We start from the raw sequence: 16,666 nt of genomic DNA on the forward strand, positions 1-16,666 counted from the left end.
ACTGTCACTTTATGCTAGCTTCTTCTCCTCCATATGACAGACATCTTCTATAAGACACATGGCCACTGACTTATCTGCAAATGTTACGTTCTAGCTTCTAAAGGACCTTTGATGACATCACAGTCATGTGACCTACAAGACAAGCCAATCACAGAGCAATAGTACTAAAGGACTTCCCCCTTAGTTCAATTTATGCAGTTACTTGCAGGTCTCTGTTCTCTGTGGACCCTGACTCGAGTATAAGCCGAGGGGGGCTTTTTCAGCATAAAAACCGTGCTGAAAAAGTGGTCTTATAAGATAAGATAAGATAATCCTTTAATAGTCCCACAGTGGGGAAATTTCAGTATGTTTCAGCTGCATTGTAATACAGATACATGGTAATACACAGTAAATATTGCAGAAGTAGTAGACACACATATGCTGAGAAAGATATACTAGGAGTCCATAGCAGCTTAGGAACAGAGAAGAAAGAAGGAGGACATTCATAATCATTAGTTCTCTGTGCGGAGTGATCTTCGCTTGGTCTGATGTAGATTATACAGCCTGGTCGCGGTTGGAAGGAAGGACTTGCGATAGCGCTCCTTCTCACACTTGGGGTGAAGCAGACGGTCACTTACAGTGCTGCCAAGTCCCATCAGGGTCCCATACATGGGGTGGGATTTGTTCTCCCGCATGGAGGTCACCACAGACAGTATCCTTCTGTCACCCACCGCCTGTACTGGGTCCAGAGCTGGCCCTCCTGATCAGCCTGTCAAGTCTATTTCTGTCCCTGGTTGATATACTGCTTCCCCAGCAGGCTACACCGAAAAAGATGGCTGAGGCAACCACAGAGTTGAAGAAGGCCCTAAGAAGTGTCCCCTGGACTCTGAAGGCCCTCAGCCTCCTGAGCAGGTAGAGTCTGCTGTGGCCCTTTCTGTGCAGCGCCTCCAGGTGATCAGCCCAGTCTAGTTTATTATTGAGGAGCACATCCAGATACTTATAGGTCCTGACTATCTCAATGCATGTCCCCTGGATCTCCACCGGGGTCGGAGCACCTCTCCGTTTACTCGAGTATATACGGTATATAGGTTTTTGAAATCACAGTTTTTCCGATGCACATTTTTTTCTGCAATGTGTGGATGGGGTTAAACAGAATCCAAGCCGCTTTGTAAGTACTGTAAAACACACATGGCCAAAATGGTGTATTTTCGCAATGTGAGTCCCGGCCTTAAACACTTCGGAAATTCTATAAGCCAACTAAAAAGTGATATAAACTTAGACGAGACAGTCTAAAGACATGTCAGATTTATCATCCAACATCAGCCACAGCGACAAATCTGACGGATATCCAAACTGCGAGTCTACGTCTACGCTGTCTAACTACTAGTAAATCTAGGCCATAGATCTCATAGTTCGTGAGATGCTAAGCTTGGAGTAGGACAGAATGCTTTGTGTTATTTCGGGTGGGGATAATGTTCTCTTTTTTATTTGAAAATATTAGTCTTGTAGATGATAAAAAGTTCTCTCTTTAATATAAAAATATTGATCGATATCATTCATACTCATAAGGGAAGATCTTCTCGAAGATGAAATCCAGCTTTAATAAAAGTAGTCATTGCTATATTTTATTATTATCTGGTTATTGTATAACATATGACGGGATGGCGTATTCTCTGTGTTATCTCCCTTATATCTATATTGAATAAATATAAAAGAATAAGGTTCAGATATGATTTTGCTATATTTATTATACGTCTTCGAAAGCCCTTAAACTTTTTAGATTAAAAAACTTCATGTTCTTATAAACAAGCTGCTGTACTTTTTATTAAAGACCTTCTTCCGATACATAACTTACCATTAAATAACAGACCATTCCATAGGCTTGTCTGTTGGGATTATGGTTGTGGATGTGGGCATGTACTTATTGATTGCAGGTTTATGTGGGTTTCCTTTGGGTCCGCTTTGTGTAATGAAACACCCCAAAACATACCACGAGATAAAATTGGCTTGCTGTGAAATTGAGCCTTGCCTATACAGTATATGAGTCTCAAATAGGATGGCTATGTTGTGACCCCAGTAAGGACGTTCATAAAAATAAGATACCACAATAGGTCCGTAATTTATTGGAGTCAGTAGAACTTTACTCAAGATCTGCCATTGAAGACCTTATAGATTATATAAGGATATTATGTTATAGGACTGTCTCTCCTGAGACAATTGGCACCTGTATCATGGCCAACAGGATATGCAGACCCAATATTGTAGGCCGATATTGCTAATGGATTAGGAGATACAACAGAAAAAAAGAGTTTAACACTAGAAGTCCCAGACATTTAGAGCTCCCATTTGAGGCAATGGTAGAAATATTAAACGACCCCTCTCTGGGACTTCTAGTGTTAAGGGGTTCTTCACTCTCGATCCCCACAAAAGGGAATGAAATGCTACCATCATAGTACATCATAGTACCAGCATAGTACCATCATAGTTTCCATTAGTCAAGGTTGGCATGTAGAAGAACAGAAGTCACCAAGTCTCAGTAGTATCAAGGTAATAGTTAGGAATTGTAAGAAGCTAGGAGCAGGTCAAGGTAGGCAGAGTTTAGCCATTAGCAATTGGCAGGCAGCAGACAAAGAAATATTGTCAAGAAAATAGGTCAAGTGGACGCCAAACAAAAAGGAATACACAAAGTGACGAAAAGGGTCTAGAACATGTTTGGGGCACTTGGCATTACCAAGAAGAAGAAGACCCTGTCCACTCGTAGAAGTAAGCTGGCACATTGTTTCTGCCACCCATCAATCGTCATTGCCAACCTACTGAACCCCAAACCAACAATTTATTTATATGGAAAACTGTCCATTGTAATGTTTGTCTGTGGCTGTCCTCAGACAATATATCTTTTCAGTGCTGCCCTCTCGCTCCTTTTTTGGATACGTTCCTTCTGGCATATTATGAAAGTATGATGGATCTGTTTGTCCTTTGCTTTCGTGTCAATGGAGAAACCCATAGAAACAACATTCAATGTCAGACCATATCATCAAAGAGGACTCACCATAGTGATTCACACATTTGTACAAGATTGATTTCATGCTCCCTCGAAATGCACTGAGTCATGTATTTTCACGAGGTGCCCTTGCCCAGAACCTGAAGATGACTGACAGCATAATTAAGTTTCCTTAATTTAGGCATCTATCACCATGCTGCTTCTTCTCTAAAGATATTTATAAAGTCCACGTCATCAACCCACCATAGTTTAATGTCATAAAACAAGACACCCTAAACCCTACGCGCAAGTCCTTGGTCCGACTTCTTGATCTTTTGTGACTACGTTGAAGACAAGTCTCCCAAATAATTAGATCTAGAGGAATGTTGTGAAAAACACCATCAGACTTCTTCCCCTGGTTTGCATTTTCTTGCATACTAACTAGGCTTGATATTATTTTTTCACCCTCTCCCAAGCTGTGCTTTCAGTAAGGTGTTAATTTATGGTTATCAAACGCATGTGGCAGCTTAATCTCATCACTGGCGGAGCTGTCGGCTCTTGGAGTATTTGTAATTACAATTTCAGACACTTAATGCAAAGGATCAAATCAATGTCATACCGGAACACCAGGGGTACCAGGAAAGACGAGTCATGCCCTCCTAGATACAGTATAGCGAGAGAGATTTTACTACGACTGCGTGGAGCGTGGAGTAAGTTTGGCACATACGGTGGATATTATATATCGCCAAATGTAAGGTTCTGAATCACATCGTTGAACAGATTGACTTATTTATGTAGCGTAGTTGTTGGAAGTGTGCATGTTTTATTAATATTACCATAAACATAATGTTTATATTGCACCTATTAATTTTTAAGAGCTTTTCAATTAAACTTGGGAAGACTCCACTTAACAGCACCTGGCATCTAATAATGCCAGCTTCTTCCAATGCTATTAAAATCAACATTACCGATGAGATATTGCAGATTGACTTTATATTATTGAAAGTCTTTGGAGAAATAAAACGTTGTAATAGAATCACGCTTCCACTAATGCCTCGTGCACATGGCAAGGTCTTATGCGTGGAGCAAGTACAAAGGCACAGGGAGAGGAATTTATAAACTCAATTTTTGGAGTCTGCGTTGGTTTCATTGGCTGAGTTGATCAATTGTTGCATGATGTTTGATACATTTGGTGTATATACTGTAAGTCTAACACTTGGTACTCCATTTTCTATGTCACCCACTCACTGTACATACTGGACAGTCCCTTTAACACCAGTATTCTGGATTGTAAGGTTTGATGAATCCCCCACTTGGAATCCTCACTCAGCCATATGGAGCACCCAGAACAGTGACTCCATATGGCTCAGGTATTTTACCCTCCCTACACTTTGGCTCCATATTGCCCATATTCCTCTCCCTGCACTGTCGCACCAGTAGAAGCTAGTCCTACATCGCTATGGTCCAAGAAGAATAAAGCTGAGGGTTCCTTTTTTGAGATAGGTGCATGTCCCAGAGGTGGTATCCTATACCATAAACGTCTTTTATGGGGAAACCGCCCCTGTTGTTGCTCTCTCAGCATTGCTTCTGGTCTGTGTCAAAGCAAATCCAGTAACAAGATGCTATTATCATTACTGATCATTACGGAGAGCGAATCTAGCATTGTACAATATACACAGCGGTGCCAAAGGGAACACGTAACAAATCCTTAAATATTATTCTCAGTTCCAAGCACTGTATAAGGCAAATTAATATAACTCCTAATGAATCCAGGACGGAGCTCGTTCCATCCCTGTAATGACTGAGCAATGGTTCATAGTCTATAAATTGCACCTACCAATATGTCCAGGCCTCGCGTCTTGAGAATTGCGTGAACCTACATCAGTTTCTCCGTACGACCTAATAACACAATAACTATTCTCAATTTTGAGAATTTGAGAGAGCATGGAGGTAAAACACTTTATTGCACTCAGAAATCACACATCTTTATAGCCGCCTTTTGTACTAGTGTAATGACATGTGGACCTTATGGAGTCCTTGTGGCGAATTATACAGACACATTTGCATAATACAGAAATGTGAGACTGATCTGGAGAAAAGTTTTTCACACTTTTGCTTATATCTTGTGGATTTTGGCAGGTGCCTCCAGCTATGAAAATTCTAAAGTTATGTCATTTCATTACACATTTCTTGTGTTTTAATTATCAATGTGCGGGATTTGGCAAGGTTTTAATGAATTGTGTTCTTTCGACTTGTTAGATTTTCTGTTTGCTTTATATATATCCTATGGGATTGATTTATTATGCTTGTTATTTTTAATACTAACAAATTATAAAACAGTAACATTGCCGGCGGCAGGGCAAACATTAATACAGGATAATCTCAGCAGTTACTTAGACGAAACATCTAAGGCTGCATTCACACAGAGTAACGCCAGGCGTCATTTGTGTGTAATTTGTGTGTCTTTTACGGCCGTCATAAAACGTTTACATAGAGTTCTATAGGAAAAGACGGCCGTAATTTACAGCCGTCATTACAATGACGGCCGTAAATGACGGCTGTAAATTACGGCCGTCTTTTCCTATAGAACTCTATGTAAACGTTTTATGACGGCCGTAAAAGACACACAAATTACACACAAATGACGCCTGGCGTTACTCTGTGTGAATGCAGCCTAAAGGCATTGTCCAGATTTTATACAAACAGTATGCCTTAAAAAAACTAACCTTTAAGTGTGCTATATGGTGCAGTAGATCCTCGTGGGTGGGGTCAGTATGGACCACCAGAGCCGCAGAATATAGTAGTGTGAATCCAAACTAATATCTCAATACACGTAGCTTACATAGTTATATAGTCTGCTATGTATATATTGTTTTATCCTTCTCCCATTCTATGGTTTCTAGATGACTTATAAGTAGAGATGAGAGACCTTTCTGAACAAACTGATGCAGCAACGAGATAAATATTTATTTAGCTTGCTTATTTGTATAGCACCATCATATGCCACAGCGCTTTACAGATATTGTCATATTCTCACCTTGACTCACCTTTCCTGGGCTTCTACATAGCATCCGACTGTTCCATGGCATCTTCTTCTGGCCTCTTCTAGCCCTTAGCAGAGGCCACACACACCAGGAAAGTCATGACACTTGTGTTAAAGATGTCATGATTAGAGATGAGCGAGTAGTACTCGATCGAGTAGGTGTTCGATCGAATACTATGGTATTCGAAATAATCGTACTCGATCGAATACTACTAGCTGTTTGAAGTTAAGATTCGATGCAGAACCAGCGTTGATTGGCAGAATGCTATACATTGCCAATCAACGCTGGTTCTTCTCTTACCTTTACCAAGTCCATGAGTGAGGGTCGGGCTGGATTCTTCTCCCTGCGCAGCATCCCCGCGTCCTCTTCCGGCTCTGCATTCACTCTACTTAGGCATCAGGCCTGGGCAGAGCTGACTGTGCATGTCCGCGCGGGCATGCGCAGTCGGCTCTGCCTAGGCCCGATGCCTAGCAGAATGAATTCAAGGCCGTAAGACGACGCGGGGACGCTGCGCAGGGAGAAGAATCCAGCCCGACCCTCACTCATGGACTTGGTAAGTAGAATTTGATCGAATGTTGTGTACCCCTGAAACGCGCATTTCCCCCCATAGGCTATAATGGGGTTCGAAACCCGTTCGAACAATCGAACAGTGTGCGGCTGTTCGAATCGGATTTCGAACTTCGAACATTTTAGTGTTCGCTCATCTCTAGTCATGATGCTTCCTTAGATCAATATTGGTCCTCTAGTCCAGCACAGCCCACCTGACAATACAGAGCCTAATTAGCATATTTAGTACTAATGCTAACATCACCAATGAAAAAATTCCAACCGTGCCAGAATCAGTGGAATGTCAAATATTAAATGGAGTTGGTGAAGGGTCCCCTTTAAATAAAATTGAGTCACCCCATCTTAATAATCTATGGTATATTGACAGGATATCCTTTAAATGCCGGATGGGATCATTACCTTACAGGAGAGTCAGGATCTAGTGCCCACGGTTCGCTGACTCAATGGACTCAATGGACCATGCCAAAAAAAAAGTAGATAAAAATATCCCTTTAAAAATAAAATAGCACATATTATATGTCTTCTTTGTATTATGTAATTCATGCAAAGATCAGATTTTCTTTCCATTCCATTAATGTGCCAGTCTCTTGTAAATCCCAGCTCTTTCCTTATCCCCAACCCACAAATGTTCTGTAGAGGAGCCGGTAATTTACAGCATATATTTACCGCTTGCTCTAGCTTTTATTTTTTAATGCATGCATTAGCAAAAATGAATCCCTTCTGAGGATGTACTTTAAAGAAATCCACCAACTTATCCCTGTATATTCCTCTCGATTACATTTATTAGCTACGAATATTAAACAGCTGGCAAGATATCACTGTATACAAATAAGACGTCTGGGATTTGGAAAGCTGCCATCTTGAACAAAGCCAGCTGCTGGTGTTTCCATCTCTATTCAGCTCGCCGGCATTTGTAACTTTCAAATACTTTCCACAACTGTGAATAGAAGACAATAGACGGAATCTGGAGGAAACTTGTACTTTGTGACAACTTTTCTTTTTCTGCAGCAGTTTTTTTGTATGCATGAACACAAATGGCCATTGTGCCTGTTTGTATTATCAATCATTTAGAGGTCAGTTATTAGGGCTTACTAAAGCGAATATGGCAACAATTTTTGACTGCTCCCAAAAACGCCAACATTGCGACATAGGTGATGAAAATCTAAGTGTAAAGATAGGTTTCTGACCTACATGTGGTCCAGGGCAGGTCTGGAATAGGCTTCAGCCCGGGTATGAATCATTGGCTCTGTTCTGGCCCGTAAAAGGCTGAAGAGCCTGCACTTCAGAGCAAATTCAGGAAGTCGGAGGAGGCGTCTGGGTCTATTCCGTAACTCTGAATCCGGTGAGACTGTATCATATTTATTTGTTTGTTTGTATGTCTGTTAGTAAGCCACATGTATAGTTAGCTTATTATTACTCTTTAGTTAGTAGCTCAGACAAGCAGGATTTTGTTTCTTATTGTTTACAGTAGATTATTGCTGAAGGCATGTCTTACCTCTGTTGGTCAACTAGAAATGGACAGGCAGATATTTTTGTTCCAGCAGCCGATGAAGTGAAAACATAGTATCACATATTGAAGAATTCCAGGTCCCTCAGGTTTTCCTAATTGGACACCAAAACCTTTTTTCTCAGTATGTAAATAAAATCTTTGGAGCAACAGGAATATTGCAATTGTTCCCAAGAGGTAAGCAGGATCGTTGTCATTGCTCCAAAGAGATTATTTGCATATTCACAAAAATGGCAATATCTGGACACAGAGGAATTGAATCACAATGGGAAACATGATTTGATTCAGGTGGCCCTTACCTATCTATCTATCTATCTATCTATCTATCTATCTATCTATCTATCTATCTGTGAGGCTGCGTTGATATGCTCGGTTCTTGTGAAAGCTAAACAAGAAAAAGTTCTCTTTGGAAATGTTCTTGCTTTTACTCCATTAACTGTTAACACTTGAAAAATAGGTCAAAGCCCATTTTAATATTTCATATGTAGTGTTACTATTCTGCAATAGTGTGACCGGCGCCAGGTATATTAACACGCAACAAAAGTTCATTAAAATCACATTGGTGCAAATAAATTCTGAATTAAAAAAGGTGCAATTTTGTCCTGGGACTGGACTTGTCTTCATTCCAGGGTCCCTATAACAATCCATATGTTGGTTCAAATGGATAAAATGGACCTTACAAATGAATAGATGCATTTTAGGGAACCTATTAGAAATTTGGTTAAAAAAATTGGGGTAAATCCTAATTTTCCTATGTGAATGTTCTGCAGATGTGATAAGAGAGCTATATCATATTTCAGGTGAACAAGCCATAGCTAGCTCCGGACTAATACTTATCCTATAGGAGATTTGATGCATTCTTTAGCCCTATTTCCCCCAATTGTTGGGTTGTTCATATGTTCATTAGAAGGTTGCCCAATCCTGCCAAAATTGCCTAGTTTGGCTGACTTGAGTCTATCATGTTTGGCCAGCTATAGAGCAGACTGTTTTATGACTACACATCGAGTCCTATCCTGCAATCTATAAAATTCTTCCCTATTCAGTCCTTTTATACAACTACACAACAGTAAAAATGTGAAACTCTTTTATTTTATTGTGTTCTGTAAAATACTTGCCTTGGCTTGAACTAAATGGCATCCAATCTTACATCACATTGTTTCCCAGCCTGAAAGCAGCATACATGTCACATCAACATTAGTCCCCGAGCTCATGGGGACCTGGTGCCGCAGTCTCACAAACCATATTGTATTTTTTTTTTCTTTTTGACAAGGTCAAACCAAATGATTAATCATGGTGACCGAAAAGAATGGTTCGTCTCAATGGGACTTTGTGTCCTAATGTAACAGAGAAGGCATAACTTCACAGACAGATACAGCTGAAAACGTTTTCCCATTTAGTTTAGCATTTTACATTTTTGAGAAAGCTGAATAGTCCATGAAATTATGGGAATTATAAATGCAATGGTTCCTGTCTTCAATATTTAGTGGTCCCCAATGACATCTCCTGATTGACTGTAGATTCGGTTGAGCGCCACCTATTTTAATCTGGGTAAACATGGCCATTGAAGTATGATAAATGATCTGTTCTGGGTCATTAACATTGTTGTGCAGCTTTCTCCAAACTACCAAATATGTCAAGTTACAAGACATCGTCAAATATCAGTCGAAACTTTGGCCATCGCGTCTTGAAAAAAAAAAGTGAATAAAAAATTGAAATAAAAAAAATGATCAAGTAGATTTTTTATTGATGATCAATATTTTCACTCATATATTGAGTTTTATTTTTTAACCCTAGTAGATAATATCATGCTTACTATGTGTCAATATTTATTAAAGTTATACACTGTCTACCAATAAGTATTTGGACCCCTGTGGTAGAATAGAAAAACAACATTTCTTCCTATCCGATAGTTGGTAGACCCCAGCAGATGCTTCCTTACAGATGGTATTGATGGACACAATACTCCCGGGTGCCTGGTGACACTCCTGGTGTATGTGAGCCATCGGTTGGGTGCGGTTTCTCTGGCCAGCACTCGTCGGTCTCTATCTCCCAGTTTTGGAGGTCTGCCGACTCGGGGCACATTCCGACAATCACCGTTCACCTTCCATTTCGAAATCACATAGGCCACTGTCGAGTTCGCTTGCTATGTCTCATAAGGATTTCTGTGGTACCCCACAATTACCCCTTTCTCAAAACTGGACAACTCTGCACTTCGTGGCATCTTGCATGTGACTAATGCCAATGCTGTTTCCTATACAACTTCACAGACAGATGCAGCTGAAAACGTTTTCCCATTTGGTTTAGCATTTTACATTTTTGAGAAAGCCGAATAGTCCATAGTCCATTCGTGGCCAAGATGCCACGAAGTGCATAACATAATTTCATGGCGTGACATACATCACGGCTGCAGATATCTTCATTTACATGGGTGTCCAAATACTTATTGGTAAACAATGTATATGTAAAAGTTTCTGTAAACGAATTGTCTCATGAACACATTGGGAGAAATTTATTAAAACTGGTATTTCCTCAGTGTACTTTAATTTCCCCCTTCCCACCTATGTGAGACGCATCTGAATTAGAATATCTAATCTCTTAATAATTGTGGCGCATCTTGTGAATTTCCAGGTGCCATTGGAAACAGATATATAGAGTTCAATATGGACATAAGCAATATGTCCAGCAATAATAACCTTTATTTATAAAGTTCCTTCTACTTCATTATAAGGTCTCTGTATTTCCATGTACTGACCTTCATTTTTCGCACTTCTTATATTTCAGTGGGAAGAAATTAGTGGAGTCGATGAGCATTACACTCCCATAAGAACCTATCAGGTTTGCAATGTGATGGACCACAATCAAAACAACTGGCTTAGGACAAACTGGATTCCCCGCAACGCAGCTCAAAAGATTTATGTTGAGCTAAAGTTCACATTACGAGACTGCAACAGCATCCCACTTGTACTGGGAACATGTAAAGAAACATTTAACCTTTATTACCTGGAGTCAGATGAGGATCATGGGGTCAAGTTTAGGGAGCATCAGTTTACAAAGATTGACACAATTGCAGCTGACGAAAGCTTCACCCAGATGGACCTTGGAGATCGAATTCTGAAACTGAACACTGAGGTTCGGGAAGTAGGACCTATCAGTAAGAAAGGACTATATCTGGCATTTCAGGATGTTGGAGCCTGTGTTGCCTTAGTATCCGTGCGGGTATATTTCAAAAAGTGTCCTTTCACTGTGAAGAATTTAGCCATGTTTCCAGACACGGTACCTATGGACTCCCATTCTCTGGTGGAGGTGAGAGGTTCTTGTGTCAACCATTCCAAAGAAGAAGATCCACCTAAAATGTACTGCAGCACCGAAGGGGAATGGCTCGTACCCATTGGGAAGTGTCTCTGCAACCCTGGCTATGAAGAGAGAGGTTTTGCTTGTCAAGGTAATATTGAGTCACTTCATGCATTTAGTAAAATGTTCTATATCCATTGCCTAATAGTAGATGGAGAGTTTTCCGTGGACTAGTAATAATATTAATATTTTGTAGAATGACGGGCTGGACAGGCAGTGAGTTGTATTTGTGAAGTGGAATGCCCAGGGCTGGTCTTTCTTGTATTGGTTTTAATCAAACTGGCTATAAAAACTTGATGATCTGCCATGACACTTGGTTGGAGGAGATGCCAAAATTTTCGGTTCTGATTGGGTTGATTTGCTCTTTGCATTGGGGCTTGATCTTTTATTTTAACTCTGTTCTCGGTCTATTTGTCTTTGTTCAAGACTAGCTTGTGACAATATGGACATTCAGTATTACATAGGTCATCTGGGAGAGAATTTGTTAAAAAGAATCAGAATGGCGTTAAAACCCAAAAGTCGTGCTACTTATAGATGTTCTGCCATCCTCAATCCAGTGCATTCTGGTCTCTGTTTTCTAGTCCATCAGGACAAACAGACAACCCCTTAAAATTCGACAGCAATATTTTTAGATCAACCTTGTGTGTTTTAGATCTAGCTAAAGCCAGAATAAAATTCTTCTGTATGTTGGTTAAAACCACCAAATATACGACCTTCACCATAATGGACACCAGTAAAAACATGTATGTATGTATCATGAGAACATTCTCTTTACTCTATGCTACCCAACTAGCCAACCGTAAGGTACTTGAGGATATTGTTGACATTCATGTTCAACACATCAGATATGTCTTATCTTCATTCATAGTAATACCATACTATACACTGTATATTGTGTGTTCAAACCAACAGCCCTATCTTTCTGACATGTTTTAGGGACATGCCTTTGGGGTACAAGCTTGAAATGTTCTGCAGTTTGAGATTTGTATCTTGTTTTTGTCTTATATTGTAGATCTTTTACGTGTCTTTTAGGCTTAGACCTCTTTGCTTTTGTTTTCACATCTTGCATTGCACACTTATGTATACTTATATAGTGCAAGAAACTATTTCAAGAGAGTAAACCTAAGTAGCTGAGTCTATTGTTTGGCCATGTTTATGAGTCCCATAGACTTTGAATGAAGTGGTAGCACACAAGTATGATATAAGTTGTTTCAAAGGGCTCGGGATCCCATTTTCATGATCACTGGGGGTTCGGTGGATAGATGAGAAGTTGTTATTGTGGGACAATCCTTTAAATCCATTGACTTTTATATCACCGTATTGTAGTTGTTCATTTTATATTATAGATAGATATACAACATGTGCCACAATGTTGTCATCTGACAGGCTAGGTATTAGACAGCATTAGTATATAGCGCCATTATCTTATTACAGGATCCTGGAATTTTCAAGTCTTCCATAGTCTTTGTAGTGGATTATAATCCCATAAAAATTATAAGCAAGTTTTATATAATCATTTCATGTATCATTACTATTTTTCTGTCCTATATTTTCTCATGATGATAAATTCTCATGCCGCCACCTCCGGCAATGTCCCGTCTCATCATCTGATTGTGTGTTTAGATAGTAATGATGTAATTACGCTAAGTTTTCTTGAGTAAATAGGAAGACATTAATAATAGCCATGCCTTACTGACAGTGGAAACAGTGTCGGTTACCTCATCGCCAGGAAGGTCTCAATTAACCCAGATGCAGCTTCCTGTCAATGGGAAGGTCAGCCAGTTCAGCAACCTGAATCTACCTTAGGTTTTTAGTGCATGTTTTTGTAGAAATTGGATAGGAATTCGTTTTCCAGTCAAGATCCTGATCACAGATGTGAAATATATTTTATGTAAAGCTGTAAATGATGATGACCACCGTTCCAGACACAGTATCCTGCTAGAATGCACTCTTGCACTTGACATATGATGACACATAAATCACAATTTTATATGGACTTCTATTTATGGCTATTCAAGCACCACTGAAATGAAAAACAGAGACCTTAAGGACTTCGGCATCCCAGAAGGGTTAAATAATTTTGAGTTTAGAGTGTTAAGAGACTTTACGTTCTGTCTGGCATTCAGCTTAAAAGGACATTTGGAAGGACCATAGTGACCTGCTGTCAGTACATTGCTCGGAGCCAACCAGCATCACGAGAATTGTTTTTGGCACTGCCTATTGGTTGATAATAGACTACAGTGATCTTCTCACAAAGCTTCTGCCAAATCTCCTTTTCAGATGGATACCAGGTAAGGTTTATAGTATGTCTGAATTCTGGTTCTCGAGCTGTATAGTGGGAGCTCTATCCAGTTGTCCATGTTTTATTGATGTACAGTGTACCAGACCTTACTAGAGGACTGATATCCTGACATGGTCCTTGAACCAGCTTTTTAGTCTCTTATTTGAAGGACAAAGATGTAAAAAAAAAAAAATACATTTTCTCATTTGGTCTGGCAGACTGCAGAAGACTGCAGAAGAAAATATCTTTTGGTTGCTTGACTGTTTTTTAAACAGGGGATGGTGGAGATCCGTCAGTCCCCTATTGGCAGAGGACATAGGACAGTTGCCCTATACGCCCTCCCTATAAGGTGGTCTCCAATAAAAATAAGAGGATTATGGTATGGGCACAAAATTATGCCTCAAATTTCTCTCACCTTCTGGCTTTCATTCGCTGATATGGTTCACAAGTATGGGTCTCGGGCTAGGCCGTGGGGTCTACAGATAAGGCTAGGTTCACACCTGCGCCTGGATCCCATTCGGGGATTCCTTCCCCAAATCTGCTTAAAAATGTAGAGTGAAAAATCCTGCAAGCAGGGCTTTTCTCTTCACATTTTTCTGCAGGAAACCTGGTGGACCCCATTACAGTCTATGGGGTCTGTGGGTTTCTGCAGGTAACCACTTTTTAAGCAAAGTTAGGTTTCCATTTTTCTGGTCTCCAAGTGGACCCGAAGAGCGGAAACCCGAAGGCAGGTGTGAAACTACTGTAAATGAATCCACTGCAAGATCAAGCAGGAATTTTTATTTTTTCAGTGTCCTCCTTCGATCCCTGCCACCCATTGAATACGTGGGAGGCAAATTCAAGGTTGAATCCATCTCAAAATCAGTGTCAGAACATACCCTAGGAAGAACACCAAATTTGCTTTTCCCCAATGCCCCCTTGGAATTGGAACGCAACACATGCTCTTCCTGTGCCCATCCACCAAATGGTATTGTCATGGCCGATGCTACTTCACTTTATTGAGAAATACCATGAAACATGGTAAATTTCACCTGGCTAAATGAGTTTCTTGAAGTGTCTTTACGAACTAAAAGCAATAGTGTGAAATGTGGCCCTGACAGATACACAATCCACCTCCCTCGCCTTGTTAATAGAGGGGTTAAAGAGCTACATCTTTCATCCAGGCTTTGTTCTGTTATCACTTTATGGGATGATTCACAAGAATTGTAGCCAGTCGTCAAATACTTGTAACATTGAACTATACATAAAATGACTTCACTTTTCAGGAACAATTGTGTTCTTTCTTCTCGGTATATTTGCTCATTCCAGTGATGTTAAGGCACCGTGTAAAAAATAACAATATAGTTGCGCGTTTTGCATTCATCTGGTCCACTACAAGAGCTCAGTGGGATATTATGTCTGATCAAGGAAGTTGAGTTGACATTGTACGTCTGCTTATGCATAGAAAAACATTGGGGTTTAATGCAAGCTGGAACTTGTCTTGCATTTAATTTGAGGTGCTCTCAATTTTCTCTCCATGCCATTTGGTTTGCACATTGCACAGAAACCAATTAATTTACTTGATTATATTCCTTTTTTTTTTCCCCTTCTTTTTTCCATTTTGAGAATTGATACTGGTCACCGTACTTAGCAGCTTTGTCACTGCCTGGACTTGTTTGTAGGAGAATAAATTCTGGTCTTGGTTAATAAGCAAGTATTGATTTCACCGTCCTTCTGAATAGATGGTGGGCTCAAAATATAAAAGGTGTAAGAAAATAATGTATGTACAAAAATTATAAATGTAGAATAATTCTAATAATGCTAATATTGATTAATATATATATATATATATATATATATATATATATATATATATATATACAGTATATATAGTATATATATATATATATATATATATATATATATATATATAATATTCTCACTTTATATAATCATACTGTGGTTCCATGTAAGGGCTCGTTCACACGGAGTAAACATGCCGCGCATTGTGGCGCGTTTACGGCGCGTGTACGCCGCGTTTTTTTACGGTGCGCGATTACGCCGCATTAACGCCGTGTAAATGCGGCGTTAACGAGGCGTAATTGCGCACCATAAAAAAACGTGGCGTACACACGCCGTAAATGCGCCACAATGCGCGGCACGTTTACTCCGTGTGAACGAGCCCTAAGACCTGAGATAATTCAACTCTTTAGCAGATATGTAGTATCCTGGCACCACTGCTACATGGTAGATGTAGCCTTCTGCCTCCTACTCCATCCTTTTCATAGGTTCTGGCACCAAGGCACAGGTGGAACAGCTCATTGATATGAGCAGTGTATCCTGAGCAATCAGATACTGATAACCTATCTGGAAGACGGGTCAACAGTATCAAGATATTGACTGCTCACCAGTCAGATACTGATCACCATAGGGTTATCTTCTTGGATCTCACCTTACCAAGTCACTTGGCACACCTGTGATTACCTTTCTTACCTTCCACTCACGTCCCATGATTGTCTGGGCTCATAGGATAATACGAAATGAGCTTTATAAATTATATATATTTATTAACCCGAGTGGGTCAGCACTAATCAGTTAACAAAGAGAAATACATATCAGTGGATGACAAGCAAATACGGTAAAAAAAACATAATACAATACATAAAATAAAATAACGATAGAAAGAAAACAATACCAAACTAATGTCTGAAGCCTGTTTCTTAGACTTCAGAGCCCATGCTTTTAGTCAGTAAGAGTGCCTCAGTCTCCTCACATACCTTCCCCAAGTATAACTCGACCCACCAGGGGAGACACCAGTATCTTGTCAGTAAATTGTCACATTATTATTGATTGATGCCGACTAAGTGACAGGTACCAAACAATGCCAAAATTTGCACTTCCTGTTATCACTGTTGTACAAATGGCCGACATAAAACAGAAAGATATCTGTATTTCTGTAAGTAAAAGAAACACAATTA

At 39.8% G+C, this 16,666-nt stretch overlaps 1 protein-coding gene across 2 annotated transcripts in view; it reads left to right on the plus strand.

The window, feature by feature from the left end:
• The window catches only part of EPHA3 (EPH receptor A3), a 334,850-nt gene that overhangs the window by 98,005 nt on the left and 220,179 nt on the right, over positions 1-16,666 (plus strand). For both annotated transcript variants that reach the window (XM_075263556.1, XM_075263557.1), the window contains exon 3: positions 10,859-11,519. In XM_075263556.1, coding sequence (XP_075119657.1) covers positions 10,859-11,519 — 661 coding nt within the window. The remainder of the gene's footprint in view (positions 1-10,858; positions 11,520-16,666) is intronic.

Source organism: Leptodactylus fuscus, chromosome 2, assembly GCF_031893055.1.
Source record: "Leptodactylus fuscus isolate aLepFus1 chromosome 2, aLepFus1.hap2, whole genome shotgun sequence".
Classification (NCBI taxonomy): domain Eukaryota; kingdom Metazoa; phylum Chordata; class Amphibia; order Anura; family Leptodactylidae; genus Leptodactylus; species Leptodactylus fuscus.